The sequence below is a fragment of the Pelophylax lessonae genome (assembly GCF_965119305.1).
Source record: "Pelophylax lessonae genome assembly, chromosome: 5".
Lineage (NCBI taxonomy): Eukaryota > Metazoa > Chordata > Amphibia > Anura > Ranidae > Pelophylax > Pelophylax lessonae.
In genome coordinates this window covers 279667125-279689810 of record NC_138772.1, presented here as the reverse complement: position 1 = coordinate 279689810, position 22686 = coordinate 279667125, and the positions used below count along the sequence as shown (strand labels likewise).

The window sequence follows — 22686 nt, the reverse complement described above, 5'->3', positions numbered from 1 at the left end:
AAGAGGGGCGGGGGCGGCGACTGTCGGAGGACTCAGAGAAAGGAATTTTACGGTAAGATTTTACAAAAATTCTGTTTTCTCTTACGTCCTCCGACAGTCACCGCCACTTCATAATCTTCACTAATGGGGACGTCCCAGAGCAGTGTAGACATGAGGTGTGGGAAAAACGCAGCCGCGCCTAAAGCAACGCAGTACCCACATCAGAGAAAGGAACCTTACCAAAGTAAGAGAACCAACTGGGCAACAGGAAAAAATGTGCTCAACAGGAGCAACAACCCAGGAAAGAACAAGTAACCTAGGGGTAAAAACACCCCAACAGCCAAGGACCCAAACAAGGGACCCTAAGGCACTGCCGCACTAAGAACTTTACGGCCAAAGGAAGCATCTGTCGATGCCTGAACATCCACTTTGTAAAATTTTGAGAAGGTGTGAACGGACGACCAAGTCGCCGCCTTACACACCTGGGCCACAGAAGCCTGATGACGATAGGCCCAAGACGTACTCAGAGACCTGGTAGAGTGCGCCTTCACAGGGAAAGGAGGAACCTTCCCCTTCAAAGCATAGGCTTGCACAATGGTCTGTCTGATCCACTTGGCGATGGTCACAGCCGACGCTGCCATGCCCTTCCGAGGACCCTCTGGAAGGACAAATAGAGAATCCGTTTTGCGAAAGGATTTCGTCGATGACAGGTAAACCCTGATTGCCCGAACCACATCCAAGGAATGCAAAGCCACCTCCTTTGGATGCTTAGGCTTCGTGCAAAGCGAAGGCAAGACAATATCCTCATTGAGGTGAAATTCAGAGATCCTCTTCGGAAGAAAAGAAGGGTTAGGTCGTAAGACCACCTTATCCAAGTGAATCACCAAGTAGGGAGAGCTGCAGGACAAGGCCGCCAGCTCCGACACCCTGCGAGCCGAAGTGATCGCTACCAAAAAGGCAACCTTCTTGGACAACAGAGACAACGAGATCTCCCTGATCTTTTCAAAGGGAGCATGCTGTAACACGGACAGAACAAGGTTCAAGTCCCATGGAGGTAAAGGATCCCTCCGAGGAGGGGCCAAGTGCCGCACCCCTTGAACAAAGGTGCTAACCAAAGAATTAGACGCCACAGGGCGTTGAAAGAGAACGGCCAGCGCAGAAATCGTGGCCAAAGCCAAACGCTGGTCCACGCCCCTTTGAAGGAAGGCCAACACTCTCGATACCGAGTATGAGCGAGGGGGGTACCTCCTGGACTCACACCAGGCAAAATACGCCTTCCAAGTACGGTAGTAAATCTTCCCCGAAGAGGCCTTCCTAGCCTTGATCAAAGTGGGAATGACCTCAGGGGAGAGACCCCTATCCTTCAGGACCTGGCTTTCAACAGCCAGGCCGTTAAAGCCAGCGACTGTAAAGCAGGATGGAATATCGGTCCTTGAGACAGGAGATCTTCTCGAAGAGGTAGACGCCACGGAGCGTCGACCGCCAGATTCTCGAGGTCTGCGTACCAAGACCGTCGAGGCCAGTCTGGCACCACCAGAATCACCGTGTGCGGTTCCGAGGCCAACCTGCGATGGAGCCTGGACAGCAGCTGAATCGGTGGAAAAGCATACATCAGACGATACTGATGCCAGGGCGCCACTAACACGTCCGAGGCGTCTGCCCGAGGATCGCGCGTCCTTGCTACGAACCTTTCCACCTTGTTGTTTAGACGAGACGTGAATAGGTCCACATCGGGGAACCCCACTTCGCACACAACATCTGAAAGACATCCGGGTGAAAGGACCATTCTCCCTGGTCCAGGGCCTAGCGACTCAGATAATCTGCCTGCCAGTTCTCCACTCCCGGAATGTGAACTGCCGTTATCGCCGGGACGTGCATCTCGGCCCAAGACAGAATGTCGGCTACTTCCCGAGCCGCTCGGGCACTCCTGGTGCCCCCTTGGTGGTTGATGTAGGCCACCGCTGTGGCATTGTCCGTCTGCACCCGAACCGTACGGCCCTGAAGCCTGTCCGTCCAACGCAGAAGGCAGAGATTTATTGCTCGCAATTCCAGAATGTTGATCGGAAGGGAGGATTCCTCCCCCGACCAAGTTCCCTGGGAGGACAGAACGCCCAGAACACCACCCCAGCCCGACAGGCTGGCATCCGTGGTGATCACCGTCCATGACAAAGGACGAAAGGACGAAAGGACTTGCCCCCCGACACCGCCGGGGACTGGAGCCACCACAAAAGACCCCTTCGGGTGAGGCGGCTCAACGAAATCCGCAGATCCAGAGATTGCGGACGCCCGTCCCACTTGGACAGGATCTCCGCCTGAAGATCCCGTGTGTGAAACTGGGCGAAGGGAATCGCCTTGAAAGCCGAGACCATCAATCCCAGACACCTCATACACGTCCGGATAGACGAGCACTGAGTGTCCCTGAGGGACCTGACTTCGTCCTTAAGTGTCCGGAGCTTGTCTTCCGGCAGGAAGACCTTCGCTTGAACAGAGTCCAGGATCATCCCCAGGTAGGGAAGACGAACCGACGGACACAGCGTCGACTTTGGAAGATTGATCGTCCAACCGAACTCCTGCAGAGTGTGCATCGTGATGGACAGGTCGTTCACCAGGCCCTGACTGGTCGCAGACCGAATCAAGATATCGTCTAGATACCCCAAGACAGAGATGCCCCGGGCTCTCAACAAAGCAAGAACCGGCGCAAGCACCTTGGTGAAAACCCGCGGAGCCGAAGCGAGACCAAAGGGTAACGCCATGAATTGGTAATGATCCTCCGCAATGGCGAATCGAAGGTACCGCTGGTGACCCTCGAAAATGGGGATGTGTAGGTACGCATCCTTCAGATCGATGGAGGCCTTGAATTCCCCCGGAACCAGGGCAGCCACCACTGAGCGCAGGGATTCCATGCGGAACTTGCGAACCCGCACAAAGCGGTTCAGAGCTTTCAAGTCCAGAATCGGACGCACTTTGCCCTCCTTTCTGGGCACAGTGAACAGATTGGAGTAGAACCCCCGAAATCTGTCCCGATGAGGCACCGGAACCACCACTCCCTGGGCCCGCAGATCCCGCACCGTCAGGTGCAGATCCTGCAAACGCTCCGGAGACAGCTGAAGATTTGAGGGAAAAAAATCTGCTCGCCGGCCGAGAGAGAAACTCGATCTTGTAGCCAGATCGAACGATTTCCTGAACCCACCTGTCCCGAATGCTGGCCAGCCAGGGTTGAAGAAAACCGAGCAAACGTCCCCCCACCCCAGAACCGTGTGAGGGCGCCCCTTCAGGCCGAATTGGCATGGGCAGCGGACCCGGACTCGTCGGACTTCTGCTTACCTGCCCACGGCTTCTTCTGGGAGCCTTGGCCCTTGAAGGGCTTGCCCTTGTATTGCGACCGAAAGGCACGAAAGGACCCCTGAGAGGGCCTAAACGAGGTATTCTTCTTACCGCAAACAAACTTATTCTTGTGAGATTGGGGTAAGAGAACTCTTACCCCCGGAGATCCCCTTTATCAGCGTATCCAAACACTCGCCAAAAAGGCGAGATCCCGCATAGGGCAAATTAGCTAAAGTCTTGCGAGATGATTGGTCAACCGACCAGCATTTCAGCCAGATCAGGAGACCATGCAAAACCGCCACACTAGAGAGGCGTGCAGCCAAAGGGACTAAATCCAAGTCCGCATCACACAAATACATGACACCCTGATGAATTTGATCCACCATAGCCAATGTTGTCGGCGGAGCAGAGTCAGCCACCAGGGTGCGCCTGAGCACCTGCGTCCAATCCGCAATAGCCTGGGCTGCCAAAATGGAAGCAAAAATAGGCTTCAGCATAGAACCGGCAACCGTATAAGCATGACGGGCAAGAGACTCCAATCTCCTGTCCGTAGGGACCCGGAACACCGGGGTATCCTCAGCAGGAATCGCGGTAGATTTTATTCAAAATCGCCACCGCATGATCCACCTGAGGCGGCACACACCAACGCTCATCAGTGGTGGGCGTAAATGGATAACGCAGCTTGAACTTACTTGGCACAGTAAATGGCTTCTTTAAATTGCACCATTGCTCATCAACAGCGCGCTGAAATTCCGCAGGGCAGGGAAAAACCTGCGCTGTTTTGTGCTTCCTTTGTGTCCCATAAGAGGACAGCAAGGCAGGAGGACATGGTTCATCCTGCAAATGCAGTGTTTCCTTGATGGAAGCAACCAACTCATCCAGGAGTGCAAGCTCTTCAGGCGAGCCAGGGGGAGAATTATCAACCCCTTCTACCTCAGCCTCCCCCTCAGACCCCCCAAGGTCCAGAGATGAACGAGACCCTGAGAAGGGCACTCCAGCCATAGCAGCCCCATCGCCCTCTGAATCAGAGGAAATAGACAATCTGGGCCGTTTTGCGGATCGGTCAGCCATTAGCATTTGCACCTGAGAAGCCAAGTTCGCCACAATAGCAGCCAGATCAGCCCCCTCGGGGGATGCAGCAGCCCCTTGGCCCCCCACCAAGGTGGGAGGAAACTTGCAATCCTGAGAATCCATGCCCCAGCAACAATTGGAAAAAGGAGTACTGTCCCCTTAAGACAGCGGCGAGCGTAGCCCACCGCACACTACTGCATAGATCGACCCCCACAGGGATAAGAACACTGAGCAGGGAAATACAGGACAAGGAGAAGTAAAAACCTGGAGAGGCCACACAGGCTGCTGCCACCGATCGCTGTCCCAGAGCAAAAGGAAGTGATGTAATGACTGACCGCCCTATAAAGGCTATGCAGGCTACACAAACATGGCCGCTCGGCTGAGGCAATTTTTGGGCAATTACAAAATGGCGCTGACATGTGGTTGTACATCGATCGCCATCAAAATGGCGGTGTTTGGTGCCAAAACACCGCGCCCTACTCACTTAGGGACGGACACCACAAGTTTGCCTCAAAAAAATGGCGGACCGCAATAGCGGCCGCCGCACAGCATGTCTAACCCCAGTCTGCCCACACAGCACACATAGCAGATCGGGAGAGCCCCCCCCCCCCCGCAGCCCACAGAAAAGGCAGCTATTCCACACAGGAATCTGACAGGGAGCTCAGCACATATACAGACATGCAGGGTCACACAGTCACAGACTGACACCCAAACAGACAGGTCCCCACATAGAAATGTACTTACCAGTCCGGATGGCGTGGGGAGCCTTCTCTAGCGACCAAACCGCTGTACTGAGGACAGGGAGTGTCGCGGCCAGGACGCAGTGGAACTGCGGTGCGAAACCGCAAATGGCGTCCAGTGAGGTAGCCACCTCACAGGCAGCATCCCTGCAGCGAACAGGGATGGGTCGTTCAATATGCCAGGGAAACCTGACTGACGCTCGATGGCAGGCTGGGGAACCCCTGGCCCTGAGCCCTGGGAACCAGGGTGGCCAGTCCGAGACCCAGCTCCGCACGATCATCTTCATCCGAAGAAACTAAACTAAATGCTGAGAAAAATAACAGCTAGTAAAAGAAAGAGAAAAATACTCAAATAAAATCAAAAAAGAGAATAGAAAGCTGAGACTGAGAGCCCCAGCACAGTATCAGCCAAGCTACTCCTAAGCTAGGCATTAGAAACTGAGTTGAGAATGCAGGAAGCAGGGAGGTATTGACTGAGGGGACTGCCCCCTAGGGGTGTGATATGCTAAAAGCTTTTATATTAACAAATCTTGTTGCCTAGCTACTCCTACGGAGCAAAGGTCAATACCCCATTAGTGAAGATTATGAAGTGGCGGCGACTGTCGGAGGACGTAAGAGAAATAGGATTTTTGACTTGGCAGATAAATCCATTTCCTGGATTACAGTACAGGATAGTGGCTTCCTTAAATGATTACCACTGGGTACTGGCAATATAGAAAAGCTGCATGAACATACCCCTAGGTAACCCCTCCCTCTCCCAGCTAGCCTTAGTTTTGTAGCAAACAATAGGGAGATCAATAGAACAGAGGAGAAGGTCCTGTGTCCTGTACGAAAGTTTTTTTTTTAACTGCAGGTCAAAATGCGATGTTTCCAGATTGTACATTACAGGACACAAACTTCTTTAAATCATTATGAGGGTGGGCAAGCAATGCCAACAGACCCACATATCAAAAAGCAGGTCAAGAAGAGCTCCACAGACTGCAAAAGCAGCTTGCACCACCGTACACCCAAAAATGGCAGAGGAGGCCTGGACATCTACCTGGTAGAACTCAAATAGAAGCTCAGGAGGCAGCCTGGTAAATCTGAGGAACAGATTCCCCAATGAAAAGTGCATGTACTGTAGCACTAAACATATCTGGTGTGGCCTTAACCGAGAAGAGAGGAAACATATCCTTCAGAATATAGGCCTTAAAAATAACTTACTGTATCTGATCCGTCTAGCAACAGTGAACTGAGAGGCAGGGTTACCCTTACAGGAGCCTCCAGGAAGAACAAAAGGAGAGTTTGATTTCGTAAAAGTGGCAGTAGCTGAATGGTATTCTCTCACTGTGTGCACCACATTCAGACAGTGGAAAGAAATTTCCTTAGGATGTTTTGGAGTAGAACATGGGAATGGATGAACAATATTCTGATTAAGGTGGAAGCCAGACTACATTGGAAGGATGACAGCCATGAAAAAGTACAGTTTATGGGTAAGGTAATACAAGGTAATATCCCTGATAGGGTGGCTTCTAAACAGCCGAGAGAACCAGATTAAGAGCCCAAGGCGATAGAGGGAAAAACAGAGGGGGAGAAGTGTGAGCTGCTCCCTGAACTTGAAAGTGAGAAGCTAAAGGTCCATGAAACAGAATAGCCAAGGCCAAGATTTGTCCCTAATGGTACTCAAAGCCAATTGCTTGTCCACACCAAACTGGGGGAGACCGAATACATCCTACAGGGTACTTTCAAGGATGAAAATGTTTTGACTCCAGCCATTCATACTTATCTCTCTATTCATTATTGTCAACTCTAACTTGGTGGGGCATTTGGAGTAAGGCAGCAGCCAGATCATAAGCCCAAAGCGGAATCTAATACCTACACCTTAAAGGGGCAAACCAAATGCCCCATATTCCAGGATGTTGATGAGAAGATGGGCTTCCTCCGCCTCCCCTGCACCGAGGTCATGTTCAGGACTGTTGCCTATTCTGACAAGCTAGTATTCATCCTCAGAATTTTCCATGGCAACAGAGGAAAGAGTCTAATTGATTATCTCAGATGAGTGAGGGTGTTAAGAATTGCCAACATCCCCTATTGAATTATAAGAAATAACTCCTCTTTGATTGGGATTTTAAAGGCAATAATGTCACAGCATAGATATATATAAAAAATAATAATAATAATAATTTATTAATTCCAAAACTATAAAGACATGATCACATAAACCATAATTATATTAAACAAGCTGCTAGGATGACATACCATATGTTATAATGTTGCTACAGAAGTGGTTTACCCCAGCCACTGCTGGACATGAATTATGGTAGTTGGATTGACCAAAATATTTCACAAAGGATGGGGATGTCCAACGCGTTTCAAACTTATGTCAAAAACATTCTTCCTCAGGGACATAATCTCAACTTCTGTAACATAAATTTAAAAAATACATAGAGTCAAGAGTCTCTCTAATTCCAGCACCAGTCTAGAATTTCCCCACATTAGGAAGGGTTTGGCTTTGGTGTTCAGGTGGTCCAAGGGAATCCATATGTCCCATGGCCAGAATGTTGAGTTGCAATTATCTGCAGTAAAACTGGGCATATGGCATTGCCTCAACTGAGGTCACCATAACACGCAAGACCCTCATGCATACAAGTATGAATGGCTTCCCCAGGGTTCAAAAAGCCCTGGCATGAGTAACAAGGAAGATAAGTTTGTCCTGAGACAGAAAGGCCCTGTATGAATTGGTGTCCAGCATCATACCCAGGTACTCAAATCTGTGAGATGGCACAGCAATGACTTCAGGAGGTTGAGGCTCAAACCAAACTTTTGCAGAATCTTTACAGTCTGTTGGGTGCTGGCTAAAAGAGATGGGGGGAACTAAGCCTTTAATAGCAGACCATCCAAGTATCGCACAAAGTTACTAATTTGTAAATGGATCATTGACAAAACAAGACAAATTGGGAATGCATGAAGTGGGGAGGTGATAGAGTTTGTAGATCCTGGAGACAACACTCTGGATACAGACATCTGAGAATTTCAGGGACCAGAAAAGCAGTAGACATCTCACTCTAAGTGTACTTGGCTGGTTTGGGATGCCATGTCTATTTGTTAAAGTATGTTCCGGTTTTAGACTTAACACTGGAAGACTGAAATGGACGAAACTAACCCTTCCAAAGCTAAGAAGTAGCAGGCTCACTGGTACAAGCACAAGTCGGTTTGCCTAGGGGGGTAAGTACTCATAAATCCTGTGATCGCCTTGATATATCCTTTTTTGAGAAGGGACCAAACAGATGTTCACATTTAATGGGTAACTGCTCAAGGCGTTTCTTTCAAATGGGGCTCAGGTGAAAAGCATTGAAGCCAAAAGGATCCTGGCATGTGTATAGGGAAAAGGCTCATCCCAGAAATCTGTATCCGCCAAGCCATTCACGTAGTAGTGTAATGCTGAAGGCAAAGTTCCAGCCGACTATGGATAAAGGGATACATATGTTTGGAGCGAAGGTTGCATGACATATGCTTAGAACAGACAACAATGGTCTGACAGAGTGGCATAGACACAGTTGTGGATTTTTAAACACATGTTTTCCCTCCACAGGGACCATGAGGTTCTTGTTATGGTAGGAAGGGATGGATCTACTGCATGAATTGCATAACCCAAAAGGAAAAATGCCTGGAGTGGTCAAACATAAGCAATATGTCCTCTATGTCCTAAAAACTATCGATGTGTACTCACCATTTTTACCTACAAAGCCTCACAGAAACTAATATAAGTGAATAAACTTGAAAATGTGATGTTGTAGTTAAAAAGAAAATAAAATTCTATAATAAAAGCTATTTGTTTTGGTTATCCAATGCCTCTGCTTTAATAAAAACTGATTTAATGATATAAATAACAATGCCAACAGATGAGGGAAGCATTAGTAATGTGCCTTAATTGATTTATATAGCTCTGCTAATATTATTATTCAAAATGCAAAATTGTTATCCACAGGCAAAGCTCATAATGTTAATGACATATGCACAGAAAAAAAGAATAGCTGTAACAATGCACGAGGGGGTTGAACGCAATCATTGTGACTGTTCCCAATTATCACCACTGCTTCCTGTCCTTCAAATTAACTCTATCTGGGAAAATAATAAAATCTACAATGAACACATTTATTGTCGTAAAAAGATTGGCTTCTGAAGTACATGCACACCCCCCCACCCCCAGTAACAAACAAAAAATCCTACCTTGAAAGACTGCTTTATTCGACAAACCCAGAGCAGGCACAGTAGCACCTTCGGGAAGATTGGTGTCTTCCTGCAATAGCAGAGCAGCGTAAAATCAATAAATGTATTAAAAAATCCACATGGAATTGAATGTTCTGGCTTATGTTAGCTAAAAGTATTGAATCCGCAGTATATAGATGTTACAGTTTTACTATATACAAACAAGGTAGTACTATGAATGGGAAGTTAAAAAAAAAAAGTTAAATATATTAAATACGTTGATACTGGCACTTGGGTCTAATGAAGGATCAGGCCTCTAGCACACGGACGGTGAGAGGCATTAAAAATGTAAAAATCCGGGCATATTCCTGCACCCAGAAAGCTGCAGATGCTGCCTACAGTCTGCCACAAAAGTGAAGGGCTGTACATGAGTGTACTCTTGTAAAGGCAGGCGCTTGTTTACAATGCAGTGCCCACACTTAGAAGTTTTGCATTCAAAATGCATTTGTGCATAAGGGTGCACACAGTTTTATTTGGGATAAATTATATTGCTGTGTGTGTAAGCACCAGCTGATTTCTTGTCTAGGAATCAAATAGAATAAAAATATAAATTAAAGTGTTACTAAACACAGGACCCTGCATTAACTATATCTGGTTTCCCACGGTAAAAACTGCTAAATATCTTTTCTCATCAGCATTATATAGCAGTCTTGTGACATCTATCAATTCCTGGTTAAGCTTGTAGGAGTATTCATGCTGCACTTCTATCAGTTCCTGGTTAAGCTTGTAGGAGGAGTATTCATGCTGCACTTCTATCAGTTCCTGGTTAAGCTTGTAAGAGTAGTTTTCATACTGCACTGAGCAGTTCTATCAGAATCGAGGACCCCTTGAGGATCACCTTCCTGAAATGGTAACTCTTGTATGCATACATCACTAAGCAAATATTTAGGGCTAAATAAAATGTTTGGGCATTTTATCATACGCTACCTCAAAGAACAAAGCTAATTGTGGAGCCAAGTTATTTTGAATGGCAGCATGCCACAATTTTCAGACCTCACAGACCACTAAACTCACAATTTTAAACCACGCGGACCACTAACATGAATTTTACATGCCTTATACACACACAATTCTCTGGCTCTCTGCCCCCCTTCCCCTGGATCACACTGCTGCCTTATGCACAAATTTCTCCAGCTCTCTGCCCACCCCAGCCTATCACGCTGCTACCTTACACAGGCTCCTCATTGGATTATGCTTCCTTATCCAGAGATAGAGACTTTGGGCACTTCCGTGGGACAAAGCCCTTGGTCCAAATTGTGGTTTAAATCGGTGTGCAATCGGGCAGCACTTAAGAGAAGAAGCAGCTCTGTGGGATGGAGAAGGAAAACAAGGTGCCTCCAAGTGCAGTATTAAAAAACAGAAGGATTAAATACATGTCTATAAATCCTTAAGTGCTTGTAATCAACTTCCAGCATCGCCTGTGTGGATGGAATGAGGAAGGGGAGCAGACTCGCGGCTGTCCGGTGTCCTGTGCAATGCTGGTGTGTGTGCATGCAGGGAACAGCAGCGCAGGCGGGCTTCCGGGACCACGCTGGAACGCACACAGACGAAGTCAGGTGGTGGGTGGTAACGAGTTTCGTAGAATGCGCAGCTCCTTCATCAGACCTACGCCCACTGGGGATCTATTGACTTATAAGCAGCAACAGGGCGGGGAGAGAGGAGGTGCTGGGTGACGAAGGAATTAGTGGTGCACGGATTCGATCATGCCTAATACCAGACAAAACGGCAGAGGGGAGGAGAGACAGGGAGGGAGCTTTGATGGAAGAGTATGCGCTGTATATCGGCGTGTTGTTTTAACACTGTGCTTGAATCGCACTTGAATGGGGAATCGTTCTGGAAAATTCCAAAAATTTATAAAATAATATAATAGACAGGGGGTAAAAAAGAGGGGTAAAAAAATTAATTGAAAAGTATGGTTATATACCGGATATGTGAAGATGTGGGTAAGAGAGTTATTACCACTGAATGGATTAAAAGCGAGGGGGTAAAAACTGGGGTTGAAAAGTGGTAGATCATAGGATGGAAATGAATAGAAATCATAAAAATAAAAAATAAACAAAAGAGGGTCCCTAAGAATCAAATTAGCAATGAAAATTCATGATGGAAATATAAGAGGGTAGAGCCGAAGACAGAATAATGAGGGTAGCCATATCTGGCTGTCCGTAACTATATGTTGGCGGCTAGACACAGGACAGCCGAGAGTCGGCTCCCCTTCCTCATTCCATTCACAAGGGGATGCTGGAAGTTGATTACAAGCACTCTCAAGGTTTTATATACATGTAATATCCTGTAAGTGTTTTTAATCCCTATGAGTTTTAAGAAATAATTAATACTGCACTTAGAGGCGCCTTGTTTTCCGTCTGCTTCCTTATCCAGCCATGCGCTCCCTTACACATTCTGTGATCAGTGCTGCAATTGTAAGTCCCCTCCTTCACCCTCTGCTCTCTGCACTTCCCCCGGCGCCTCCCTCTGAATTCACAGGAGCCGGAACTACAAATGAGGCATCTGATATCAGTATTGACTGTTAGTCTGCATTGAGAACACTGGAAACACTGAGCGGTACACAGCCACCACAATATTGATTTGCAGCAGAACCCCCTGGGGACTACCAACATTTTCTCACGGACCACTGGTTGGTGACCGCTGATCTAAGGAATTCAATAAAGCATTAACAGTAGTTTTTTTGCGGTAGTTCCCCGTTAAACTACCTGCGTCTAAGTCAGGCAAGCATGTGTGTCAGTTTGGGTATCATTACTGACACTTGCAACAAGTTCAGGTAGATATTACCAACACCGCTATTGCTATGGCAGCGACAGATTCTGAAAGAATTACTGAAAATTAACAGTAGGAAACTGGTATTAATTAAGACCAGCTCTGAACTGATATGCAGTGGTAAGCCAGGACTTAGAGGGAGGCATGTCTATGCTGGGAAGAGGTCATTAACGTGACAGCTTCCCGCACAGGGCTCTATCGCTGGCCCCATTTAACGGTCAGCCAGGAGATTCCCCGTCAAAAACCTAACCATAAACAAAAGTGGTTGGGATAATGGTGATGCCATTATCCAAACATGGCAATGTTAATATTTGGGAAATTACGAGTTCACAAGAGAGGCAGACCTGGTGAGAGACTAGTCTCCATTAGGCCTGCGGAATATAATCAAAAGATCGATGCATCGCGATTCGACCCTTCGCGATTCTGCATCGATGCGGGTTGCCGGCAACACCGATTAGGAAATTACGTCATCAGCCGAGGCCACGCCCTATCGCGCAAGGGAGAAAAAGTCACAAGATCACAGCTGATTGGTGGATTAGTGCGGGAGCTTAATAAAAAGGCTCCGCCCCTCCTCTTCCTTCTCTTTGACCCGGGCCGAGGCGCAGCAAGAACATCCCCCGCGTGTATCGGCATCCCACCTGCGGCCTTGCAGCCAAGAAGCCAGCCAGCCAAGCCAGTCCACACTCCACACACAGGAGCCCCAAGTGCGTCCCCATCGCAGCCAGCCAGCGCCGCCAGCCTCACCATAGCCGACTCAGGCCCAGCCGCCACGCCACTGCCAGTGACGCCAGCCGCCCGCCACTGAGCCCAGAGAGCAGCACAGCACCTGTCCTCCTCTGCAATGCAGTGCACAACAACCCACACTGTCACACAGCAGGTATGTCCGAACTAATAATTCATAATTGTATTAATCATGGGGGTCTCGAGTCTGTATCTCTGGGGGATGTCTGTGATGGGGGGGGGCCTGGGACAGGGGACGGTCGGTCGGGGCCCGGGGGTACTGTTCTGCTGTGGCAGGCTGGCAGCCAGGGGGGCTCTCTCTGAGTGTCTGTGGGGGTCTCTGTCAGTGTCAGCTGTGGGGGCCTGGGCAAGGGGGGGACTCACTCAGTGTTTGTCAGTGCTGTGGGGATTGGGGAAGGTGTGGGACAGTGGGACGTCCAGGTCTCTGTCAGCTCAGCTGTGGGGGGAGGGGGGTCTCGGTCAGTGTCACCGTCACAGGCAGGCAGCTGTGGGGTAAGGGGGGGTCTCAGTGGCTCTGGCTCAGTGCATGCATAAGAGGGAGTCTGACAGACAGACAGACAGTCATATTTTATGAAAGATGTTGCTTGCTTGACTTGTTGCGGCTTAGTTTACAAGTGTTTTTTTTTTTTAAACACTGACAGAGTTTGGCAACTTACGTCATCCGTCTCCGTCACATACGTGGTAGTATAGTAATGGCAGAAGGAGAAAAATATCGAGAGATAAAAAATGCACCTAGCGTTTTAAGAGCAAACATCTGGGAACATTTTGGATTTTACGAACACACAGGGAAGCGTGAGTTGGACAAGACACACGCCGTGTGTAAAGTAGGGCTGCCACGACTCGTCGACTACAAAAAATCGTCGACGTGCGGAAAATGCGTCGACGCGTCAACGCGTGACGTCACACGCCCCCGGCCGGCCGCCGCGCCGCTTGAAGCATTGCCGGCCGGGTGAAATTCCCCCCGCCGGGCTCCGTCGGAGACGAGAGGTGAGTGCTGACCGTCTCCAGCACCCCTGTACTCCCTGTACTGCCACAGCTTCTGCCGCAACACACATTCGCCATCCTCCCCCGATCACCCAGCTACTTAGACATGTCACATTTGCGGCGCTACACCGGCTTGTAATGGTCTGTACTAGGTGAGAGGGCTTACTGGGGGGTCTGCACTGGAAGGGGGGCTTACTAAGGGGTCTGTACTAGGTTGGAGGGCTTACTGGGGGGTCTGTACTAGTGTACTGGGAGGGGGGCTTACTAAGTGGTCTGTACAGTACAGACCACTTAGTAAGCCCCCCTTCCAGTGCAGACCCCCCAGTAAGCCCTCCCACCTAGTACAGACCACTTAGTAAGCCCCCCCCTCCCAGTACAGACCACTTAGTAAGCCCCCCCTCCCAGTGCAGACCCCTCAGTAAGCCCTTCCACCCAGTACAGACCCCTTAGTAAGCCCCCCTCCCAGTGCAGACCCCTCAGTAAGCCCTGTACTAGGTGGGAGGGCTTACTGAGGGGTCTGCACTGGGAGGGGGGCTTACTAAGTGGTCTGTACTGGGTGGGAGGGCTTACTGAGGGGTCTGTACTGGGAGGGGGGTTTAGTAAGTGGTCTGTACTAGGTGGAAGGGCTTACTGAGGGGTTTGTACTGGGGGGGAGCTTAGTAAGTGGTATGTACTAGGTGGGAGGGCTTACTGAGGGGTCTGTACTGGGAGGGGGGGCTTAGTAAGTGGTCTGTACTAGATGGGAGGGCTTACTGAGGGGTCTGTACTGGGAGGGGGGGCTTACTAAGTGGTCTGTACTGGGTGGGAGGGCTTACTGTGGGGGGCTGTACTGGGAGGGGGGCTTACTGAGGGGTCTGTAGTGGGAGGGGGGCTTACTGAGGGGTCTGTATTAATTACAGGATTAATTAGCTAATCAAAAAGACACTAAATTAAGCAAAAAAACAAAAAATTTAAATAATCGTTAGATTAGTCGACTAATCGTAAAAATAATCGATAGATTAGTCGACAGACAAATTAATCGTTAGTTGCAGCCCTAGTGTAAAGCCTGTCACACAAAAATGAAATACCTAGGGAATACTACGAACTTGAGAAACCATGTTAGCCGTTTTCACTCTGAGTTAGTAACACCTGTCGCCACCAGCAGTGCCACCACTGCCAACGAAAGACTGCTAGACCCAGATCAGCCAAGAATTGAAGCCATACTGTCAACTTATCCACCCAACTCAGAAAAAGGGAAGAAACTAACCAAAGCTGTGGCAGCTTTCATCGCCAAGGACCTACGGCCTTACTCTGTTGTGGACAACGCCGGGTTTCGCTACCTTTTGAAGTCGCTAGAGCCACGTTATAAGATCCCATCACGCAGTCACTTTACAGAAAACGTTATACCTGCACTCTACCACGACACCAAAGCTCAGGTACTTGCGTCAATGAACAAAGCCAATCGAGTCGCAATAATGTGTGATTCATGGACTTCAGTCACAACGGAGTCCTATGTTACAATAACAGCACATTACGTTACTAAGGACTGGCAGGTCTTGTCACATGTGTTGCAAACAAGAGCCATTTATGAGTCTCAAACAGGTGATCATCTGGCAGAGCTACTGTCTCATGTCGTGGAAGTATGGCAGCTGTAGTGCTTGTGACCGACAACGCGGCGAACATGATAGTTGCAGCTCAAGTTAGTAAATTTCCTCATGTTAAATGTTTTGCCCATACACTCAATCTTGCATGTCAGCGGGCACTGAAAGGGGCCACGCTCTCCAGGCTTCTCGCCAGAGTGCGACGAATATCCACATTCTTTCATCGCAGCACTAGAGCAAGCCACTGTCTAAAAGAGAAACAGAAATGTCTGGGCCTGAAGAATCATAAGCTAATAACTGATGTGCCAACAAGATGGAACAGCGCATATGACATGGTCGAAAGGTTCTTAGAACAACAACCTGCAGTTTGTGCCACCTTGCTGTCTCCAGAAAAGGAGAGTCTGATCTCTGCACTCTCAATGAAACAGATGTGTCAAATGCAGAGGACGCTGTGAGTGCATTAAAGCCAATGAAGGATGCAACCTTGCTGATGTCAGAAGAGCGCAACCCAACAGTGTCTCTCACTGCCCCTCTAAATGCACAACTGCTCCAGAGCATGACAGACACCATGGGAGACACACCCATGACCCATGAGATCAAGAATGCCATCAAAACAGATCTCCTGAAGAGGTACAGCAGTGAGGCAGAGAAGAAGATCCTTCATACAGCCTCTGCACTGGATCCTCGCTTTAAAGGACTGCCTTTTATTCTCACAGAGGAGGAGAGATACAGAGGAGTGACTGAGAAGGCTGCATCTTTGGAGGTAATTAGAATTTCATCATGTTTCCTCCCAGACAGCTAGAAGCCCAGCTACATTGTGTTGTGTAATAACAACCTGATTCACTGATGCGGTGTGGGAAGTGGAACTGTATGATGGTATGGATTACCGTGCAGTTTCCCACACCTCATCAATGAATCACACTCTTAGTCAGTTCAGCTCTTCTTATACTATTATCTTTTGTTCAAACACACAGATTTCATCTAATAGAAGGACAAATGTGGATGAAGTGCCTAGAGAAAAAGCAACTGTGGAAGAAGAAACACCCATTGAGGACAGCCATTCTCCTCCCAAAAAAAAGGCCACAACATCGCTGCTCATGACTTTGCTGGGGCAGTCTTTCGCTGATGGTGCATTAGAACCTAAGAACCCCTATGCCAAGGCAGAAGACGAAATGAAAAAAATATTGTAAAGCCCCACCTCTGCCTCTCACTGAGGACCCTTTGAAATGGTGGCGTGAGCATGAGGTCATATTTCCCCTCCTCTTTCAGCTGTCAAAGCAATACTTGTGTATCCCAGGTACAAGTGTATCTGCAGAGTGGGTTTTCTCTACTGCAGGAGATGTTATAACAGCAAAAAGAAGCAGTCTGAAACCTGAGCATGTGGATCAGCTAGTGTTCTTACAGAAAAACCTACATGTTCCCAAATGCTAAGCACTGAAATAATTACTAATTCATGTTTTTAATGAATTGGTAATTACTAATTCAGTCTGCCGCCAGTCACCAGTCAGTCACACCACCAGTCTTGTTTTATAGCTTTATAGCACTGATGGTTTGTTTTTGAAGATTGTCCTGTCCAATGTGTCCATTTCCAATCCATAATCCGTTCCGTTGCTTCACACTAAAAGTGTCTAGGCTGGTAGGCAGGGGTTCATTTAACCCTCAACCAAATAAATAATATTAAAGTGTATTTTCTTCTAGACAACTGACTGACACCAAGCCAGCCACGGTGCAGCATTATAGGAAGGAAAATCATTGAGAGAAATAACTTGTACATTTGAAGCTTAACCTCGAGTAAATCTTATCTTATTGGATCACAAATAAATACACCAATTGTGGATTCTTGTGTAATATACTATATTTGTGAGTTTGTGAATGTGACCCCCATAGGATTTCCTCAAGGTTAAGCTTCAGTTGACAATTTATTCTCTCAAGGATTTTCCTTCCTCTAATGGTGGCTTGTTTGCTAGCTTGGCTTCAGTTACAGATGTAATCGACGTGGTAGAGTGCTGCTCAGTGCAGTGCAGGTAAAGTTTTCTTTCTGTAACGTGACTGACTGACTGTCGTGACAACTCAAGAGCTTATAACGCAGCTCTAGCATTAACTCAACACACACACACACAGTGTGTGTGTGTGTTGAGTTGATGCTGAGGCTGCGTATAAGCTTTTGAGTTGTCACGAGTCACGACACACACACACTGTGTTTAGTTGACTGGCAATGGCAGGGGCAAACACAATCACAGTGAACCTGGAACATTTTATATTTTTTACAGCTTTTCTGGCACTGGAGAGATGGAGAATGGCTTGTTTTCAAAAATGGTCCATTCACATAAGTGAATTGATATTTAAGCTTAAGCTTATATTTGTATAACTCCCCTCTAGCAGCCATCAACTCACTTCACTTGAGTTGACTGGCAGTTGCAGGGGGAAACAAACATCACGGTGAAGTTATGCAGCAGTGCACTATTGCCAGGTTCACCTTTGATGTTTGCTATTAGTCAGGAAGTGCTCTGTTTTGTAGAGGACAGGTTATGGCACACACCTGGAATTTATTGCAACGCATGTCTGTTTGCTGGTGTCTGTTGTACTCTGTAGCAATAGCAAGTGTAGGGGGTTCCCTCAACCAAACAAATACTAAAAGGTAAAAGTGTATCTAGACAACTGAAGGCAAGCCAGCCACGGTACAGGAAAGGACATCCTTGAAAGATTAAATCAATCATACATTGAAGCGTAAAACCTTGATTAAATCTTTACTGGATCACAAATACACACAAACCTAACCTAACCTATATGCCTTGAGTTGTACCAGTGTGCCAATGCCAAACCTTTCTTCAGTTCTCATGATTCTGATGCAGACAATCGTGTTGTGTGTTTTTTTGTGATCCCATGAAGATTTACTCAAGGTTTAACCACTTAAGCCCCGGAGGATTTGGCTGCTAAACGACCAGGGGGTATTTTGCGATTCGGCACTGCGTGACTTTAACGGACAATTGCGCGGTCGTGCGACGCTGTATCTAAACGAATTTGGCGTCCTTTTTTTCCCACAAACAGAGCTTTCTTTTGGTGGTATTTGATCACCTGTGCGATTTTTTGATCATGCGCTATAAACAAAAAAAGAGCGTCAATTTTGCAAAAATAACAATATTTTTTACATTTTTTTATATGAAATTCCCCCCCAAAAAAATGTAAAAATCTAAATTTTTTAACATTTTCGGCCAATTTGTTTTATGCTACCTATGTTTGGTAAAAAAAAAAAAAAATCGCAAAAAGCGTATTTTGATTGGTTTGCGCAAAAGTTATCGCGTTTACTAACAAAGGGAAAGATTTTTGTTGTTTTTTTTTAACGCGTAATGGTGGCGATCTGCGATTTTTTTGCGGTACTGCGACATTGCGGTGGACAGATCGGACCCTTGACTGACATTTTTGACACTTAAGGGGTTACCAGTGACATTTCTACAGTAATCAGTGCTATACATATGCACTGTTACTGTAAAAATACACTGGCAGTGAAGGGGTTAACTTTTTTTGAAAGGGAGGGGCTATGTGTGTCCCTAGGGGCGTGCTTTCTACTGTGATTGGCTGTGGCTTCAGATGTATGAAGAGTGATCAACGGTTCTACATAGTAGAACCGTATGATCATCCTTCATACACAGGGGAGAATGACAGGCAGCTTGTTTACACAAGCCGCCTGACTTTCTCCCTCTCCCCCGCCGATCGCAGAGTGACCGGCGGACATCGGGTCAGCCGGTCACACGCGCGGGGGGGTCCGTGACTCCGGGGGCGCGCGCTCGCTCCCTAGACCCTCACAAGCTAGTGACGTAGCCCTACGTCACTTTGCCTGTGAGGGGCTGACTGCCGACGTAGATCGGCGTTAGGCAGTCGGCAAGTGGTTAAGCTTCAGTTGATGATTTACTCTGTCAAGGGTTTTCCTTCCTCTAATGGTGGCTTTGGCTTGGCTTCAGTTGGGTTTAATAGTGGTAGAGACAGAGACTGTCTGCAGGACAGGTAAAGTTTTCTGTAAAGTAAGTGACATAAGAGTGACATAAGTGAATTGATAAGCTTAAAACTTATATTTGTAATTCCCCTCTAGCAGCCATCAACTCACTTGAGTTGACTGGCAGTTGCAGAGGGAAACAAACATCACGGTGAACATGGAAGTTATGCAGCAGTGCACTATTGCCAGGTTCACCCTTGATGTTTGCTACTAGTCAGGAAGTGCTCTGTTTTGTAGAGGACAGGTTATGGCATACCTGGAATTTATTGCAGTGCATATATTCACATAAAAGGATTTATATATAATGTTTTGTGGGAATTTATGATGACCATTTTCACAAGAATATTAGCTTGGCTGGCTGGCTTCTTCTATCTTGGCTTTAAAGTACAACTATAAGCAAAACCTTTTCCAAAATCAAAAAAGTTTTGCCTTTAGTTGTACTTTAAATGGTGGTAGACCTGGCTTATATTAATATTTTCTTTTATGAAGCAGTAAACTGCACTACTACAGTTTTTTACTAATTTTACTGTTACTTCTAGTAAAATACTAGTGTTGTTGTCTGTCTCTGCTATGCTGTTTGCATTTTCAGACCTTTCTATATGTTTGCAGTGCAAGTGAACTAAAGTATGCAGGGCTTGCAGGCCATGACAGGGTCCAGGAAAGTGTCCTTTTAAGCAAATGAAAATAAAAAGGATTCTTTTATTTGTGACTGCTTGATTGTTTTTTTTTTTTTTTATAAAGTTTTGAAAACCATTGGGCAGTGGGCTGGGCATGGGCATTGGGCAGTAATCGTGATGCATCGCGGAATCGAATCGTATGGAATCGCGACCCTAATAATCGTAATCGCATCGAATCGTGAGGTAAGTGAAGATGCGCAGCCCTAGTCTCCATGGTCATAACACCTGTTACATGGGCGGAGTCTGACAGGAAACAAACTATTTCCTCAGTGCATAAAAAGGAAAAAAAAACTACACTATAAACTTCAGCAATCCCTATAAGCAGCAAATCTGCTGCGAGATATACACAGTAAAGAATACAATGGTAAGCAGAGCTGCGCTCTGACACAAACAAATTGTGATAAACTAAATCAAACTAAACATAATAATAATTGTCCTTGGTGGATGATCATAGAATAGTAAATAGAGCCGCACTAAACACAAGCCTAAATTGCGAAAAACAGTAAGTGAATCAGAAATTATAGCAAAGGTACCGTATTTTCCGGCGTATAAGACGACTGGGCGTATAAGACGACCCCCCCATTACATGATCTACCGGTAATACTTATACTTAGGTTACCTTGGAGATATTATACTCGGCATATAAGACGACCTCCCATTTTTGGGGGATTTTTTTGAGGTTCAAAAGTAGTCTTATACGCCAGAAAATACAGTAGGTCCCATTGATGTTAAAAACCTAAGATAAAGTCCCTAATAAATAACCATGGATAGGCGTCTCACCACCCATGTAGGTACAAAGTAGAAGAAATGTGTATCACTTTTAGAAAGTCCTCCTCATGATGATAATGTCTCACACCGCGACACAAAGTGTAACCTCCACCACATGAAAAATGGATTTTTGTAAGAACTTACCGTAAAATCCTTTTCTCTTAAGCTCATTGACAGACGTAGTCTTCTTGATTCTCAAGAGCTGGGTTATGTTGTCTCCGCAGGAGTAGGACTAGGCAGAATGACAAAACGTTCTGGCTCCACCCTAGGGGGCAGTCCCTGAGGGTATATCCTCCCTCTCTCTGCTACAGGGAATCAGTTCTGTTTTAAAGCAGTACAGAGAAATTAACCCAACCCAACTCAATGATAGAGGGGCGGGTACTACGTCTGTCAATGAGCTTAAGAGAAAAGGATTTTACGGTAAGTTCTTACAAAAATCCATTTTTCTCTATCGCTCATTGACAGACGTAGTCTTCTTGATTCTCAAGAGCTGGGACATCCAGAAGCAGTGCCACAAATGAGGGGTGGGATTGACAAAATCAAATCCAATCTAGTAGGCCCAACCGGTGCCAAACTAGAAGTTTTAAAGGCTCATTATAAACAAAGAATGAGACTAAAGAAAAAATTTTCCAACGGAAAAAAAACCCTCGAGGTAGACCACTGGTCTCCTCAAATTGCGGCCTGCAAAACCTTGCGGCCAAATGAGGCATCAGACGATGCCATTACATCAACTTTATAATGTTTAGAGAAGGTATGCACCGACGACCAGGTAGCCGCCTTGCACACCTGGACCACTGACGCCTGATGGCGAAAGGCCCATGACGCACTAAGTGCCTGAGTGGAGTGCGCCTTAACAGGGAACGGGGGCTCCCGACCCTTAATAGAATAAGCCTGCACTACCGTCTATCTGATCCATCTGGAAATGGTCGCGGCAGATGCAGGCAACCCCTTTTTGGGTCCATCTGGGATCACAAAAAGTGAATCCGTCTTGCGAAACGAGTCTGTCGTTTTCAAGTATACCCTGATCGCCCGGACCACATCCAAGGAGTGCAAAGCAAATTCCCGAGGATGACTGGGCTTAGGACACAGGGAAGGTAATACAATTTCTTCATTTAGATGAAATTCTGAAACTACTTTTGGTAGGAAGGATGGATTCGGACGAAGAACCACCTTATCTCTATGAACCACCAGATATGGTGAACGACAAGATAATGCGGCCAGTTCTGACACCCTGCGTGCAGAAGTAATAGCCACCAAGAAGGCCACCTTCTGGGACAACGTGGGTAGAGGAATCTCCCTAATATCTTCAAAGGGAGGTTTCTGAAGAACCGACAGCACTAAATTAAGATCCCAGGGGGGTAACGGCGCGTGCACTGGCGGAGCCAGATGTCGCACCCCCTGGATGAAATTCCGCACCAAGGAATGAGTAGCCAAAGGCTTCTGAAAGAAGATGGCTAATGCTGAGACCTGACCCTTGATAGTACTCAAGGCCAGTTTCTGCTCAACCCCTTGTTGCAGAAAAGCCAATATTCGACTAATCGAATAAGACCGAGGACGGAACCCCAAAGGTTCACACCATGCAATGTAGGACTTCCATGTGCGATGATAAATCTTTATGGAAGTCGCTTTCCTTGCTTCAACTAGAGTAGGAATAACTGAAGCTGACAAACCTTTGTCCTTCAGCACCTGGGTCTCAATAGCCAGGCCGTTAAAGCCAGCGATCGTAAAGCAGGATGGAAGATCGGTCCCTGAGACAGTAGATCCTCTCTGAGAGGAAGTCTCCACGGGACGTCCGCCACCAGTCTGACCAT

General features: G+C 47.0%; 1 protein-coding gene across 1 annotated transcript in view; it reads right to left on the bottom strand.

The window, feature by feature from the left end:
• ELP2 (elongator acetyltransferase complex subunit 2) overlaps positions 1-22686 on the bottom strand; it is a 266743-nt gene that overhangs the window by 72564 nt on the left and 171493 nt on the right. The window contains exon 14 of the mRNA XM_082259224.1: positions 9324-9393. Coding sequence (XP_082115350.1) covers positions 9324-9393 — 70 coding nt within the window. The remainder of the gene's footprint in view (positions 1-9323; positions 9394-22686) is intronic.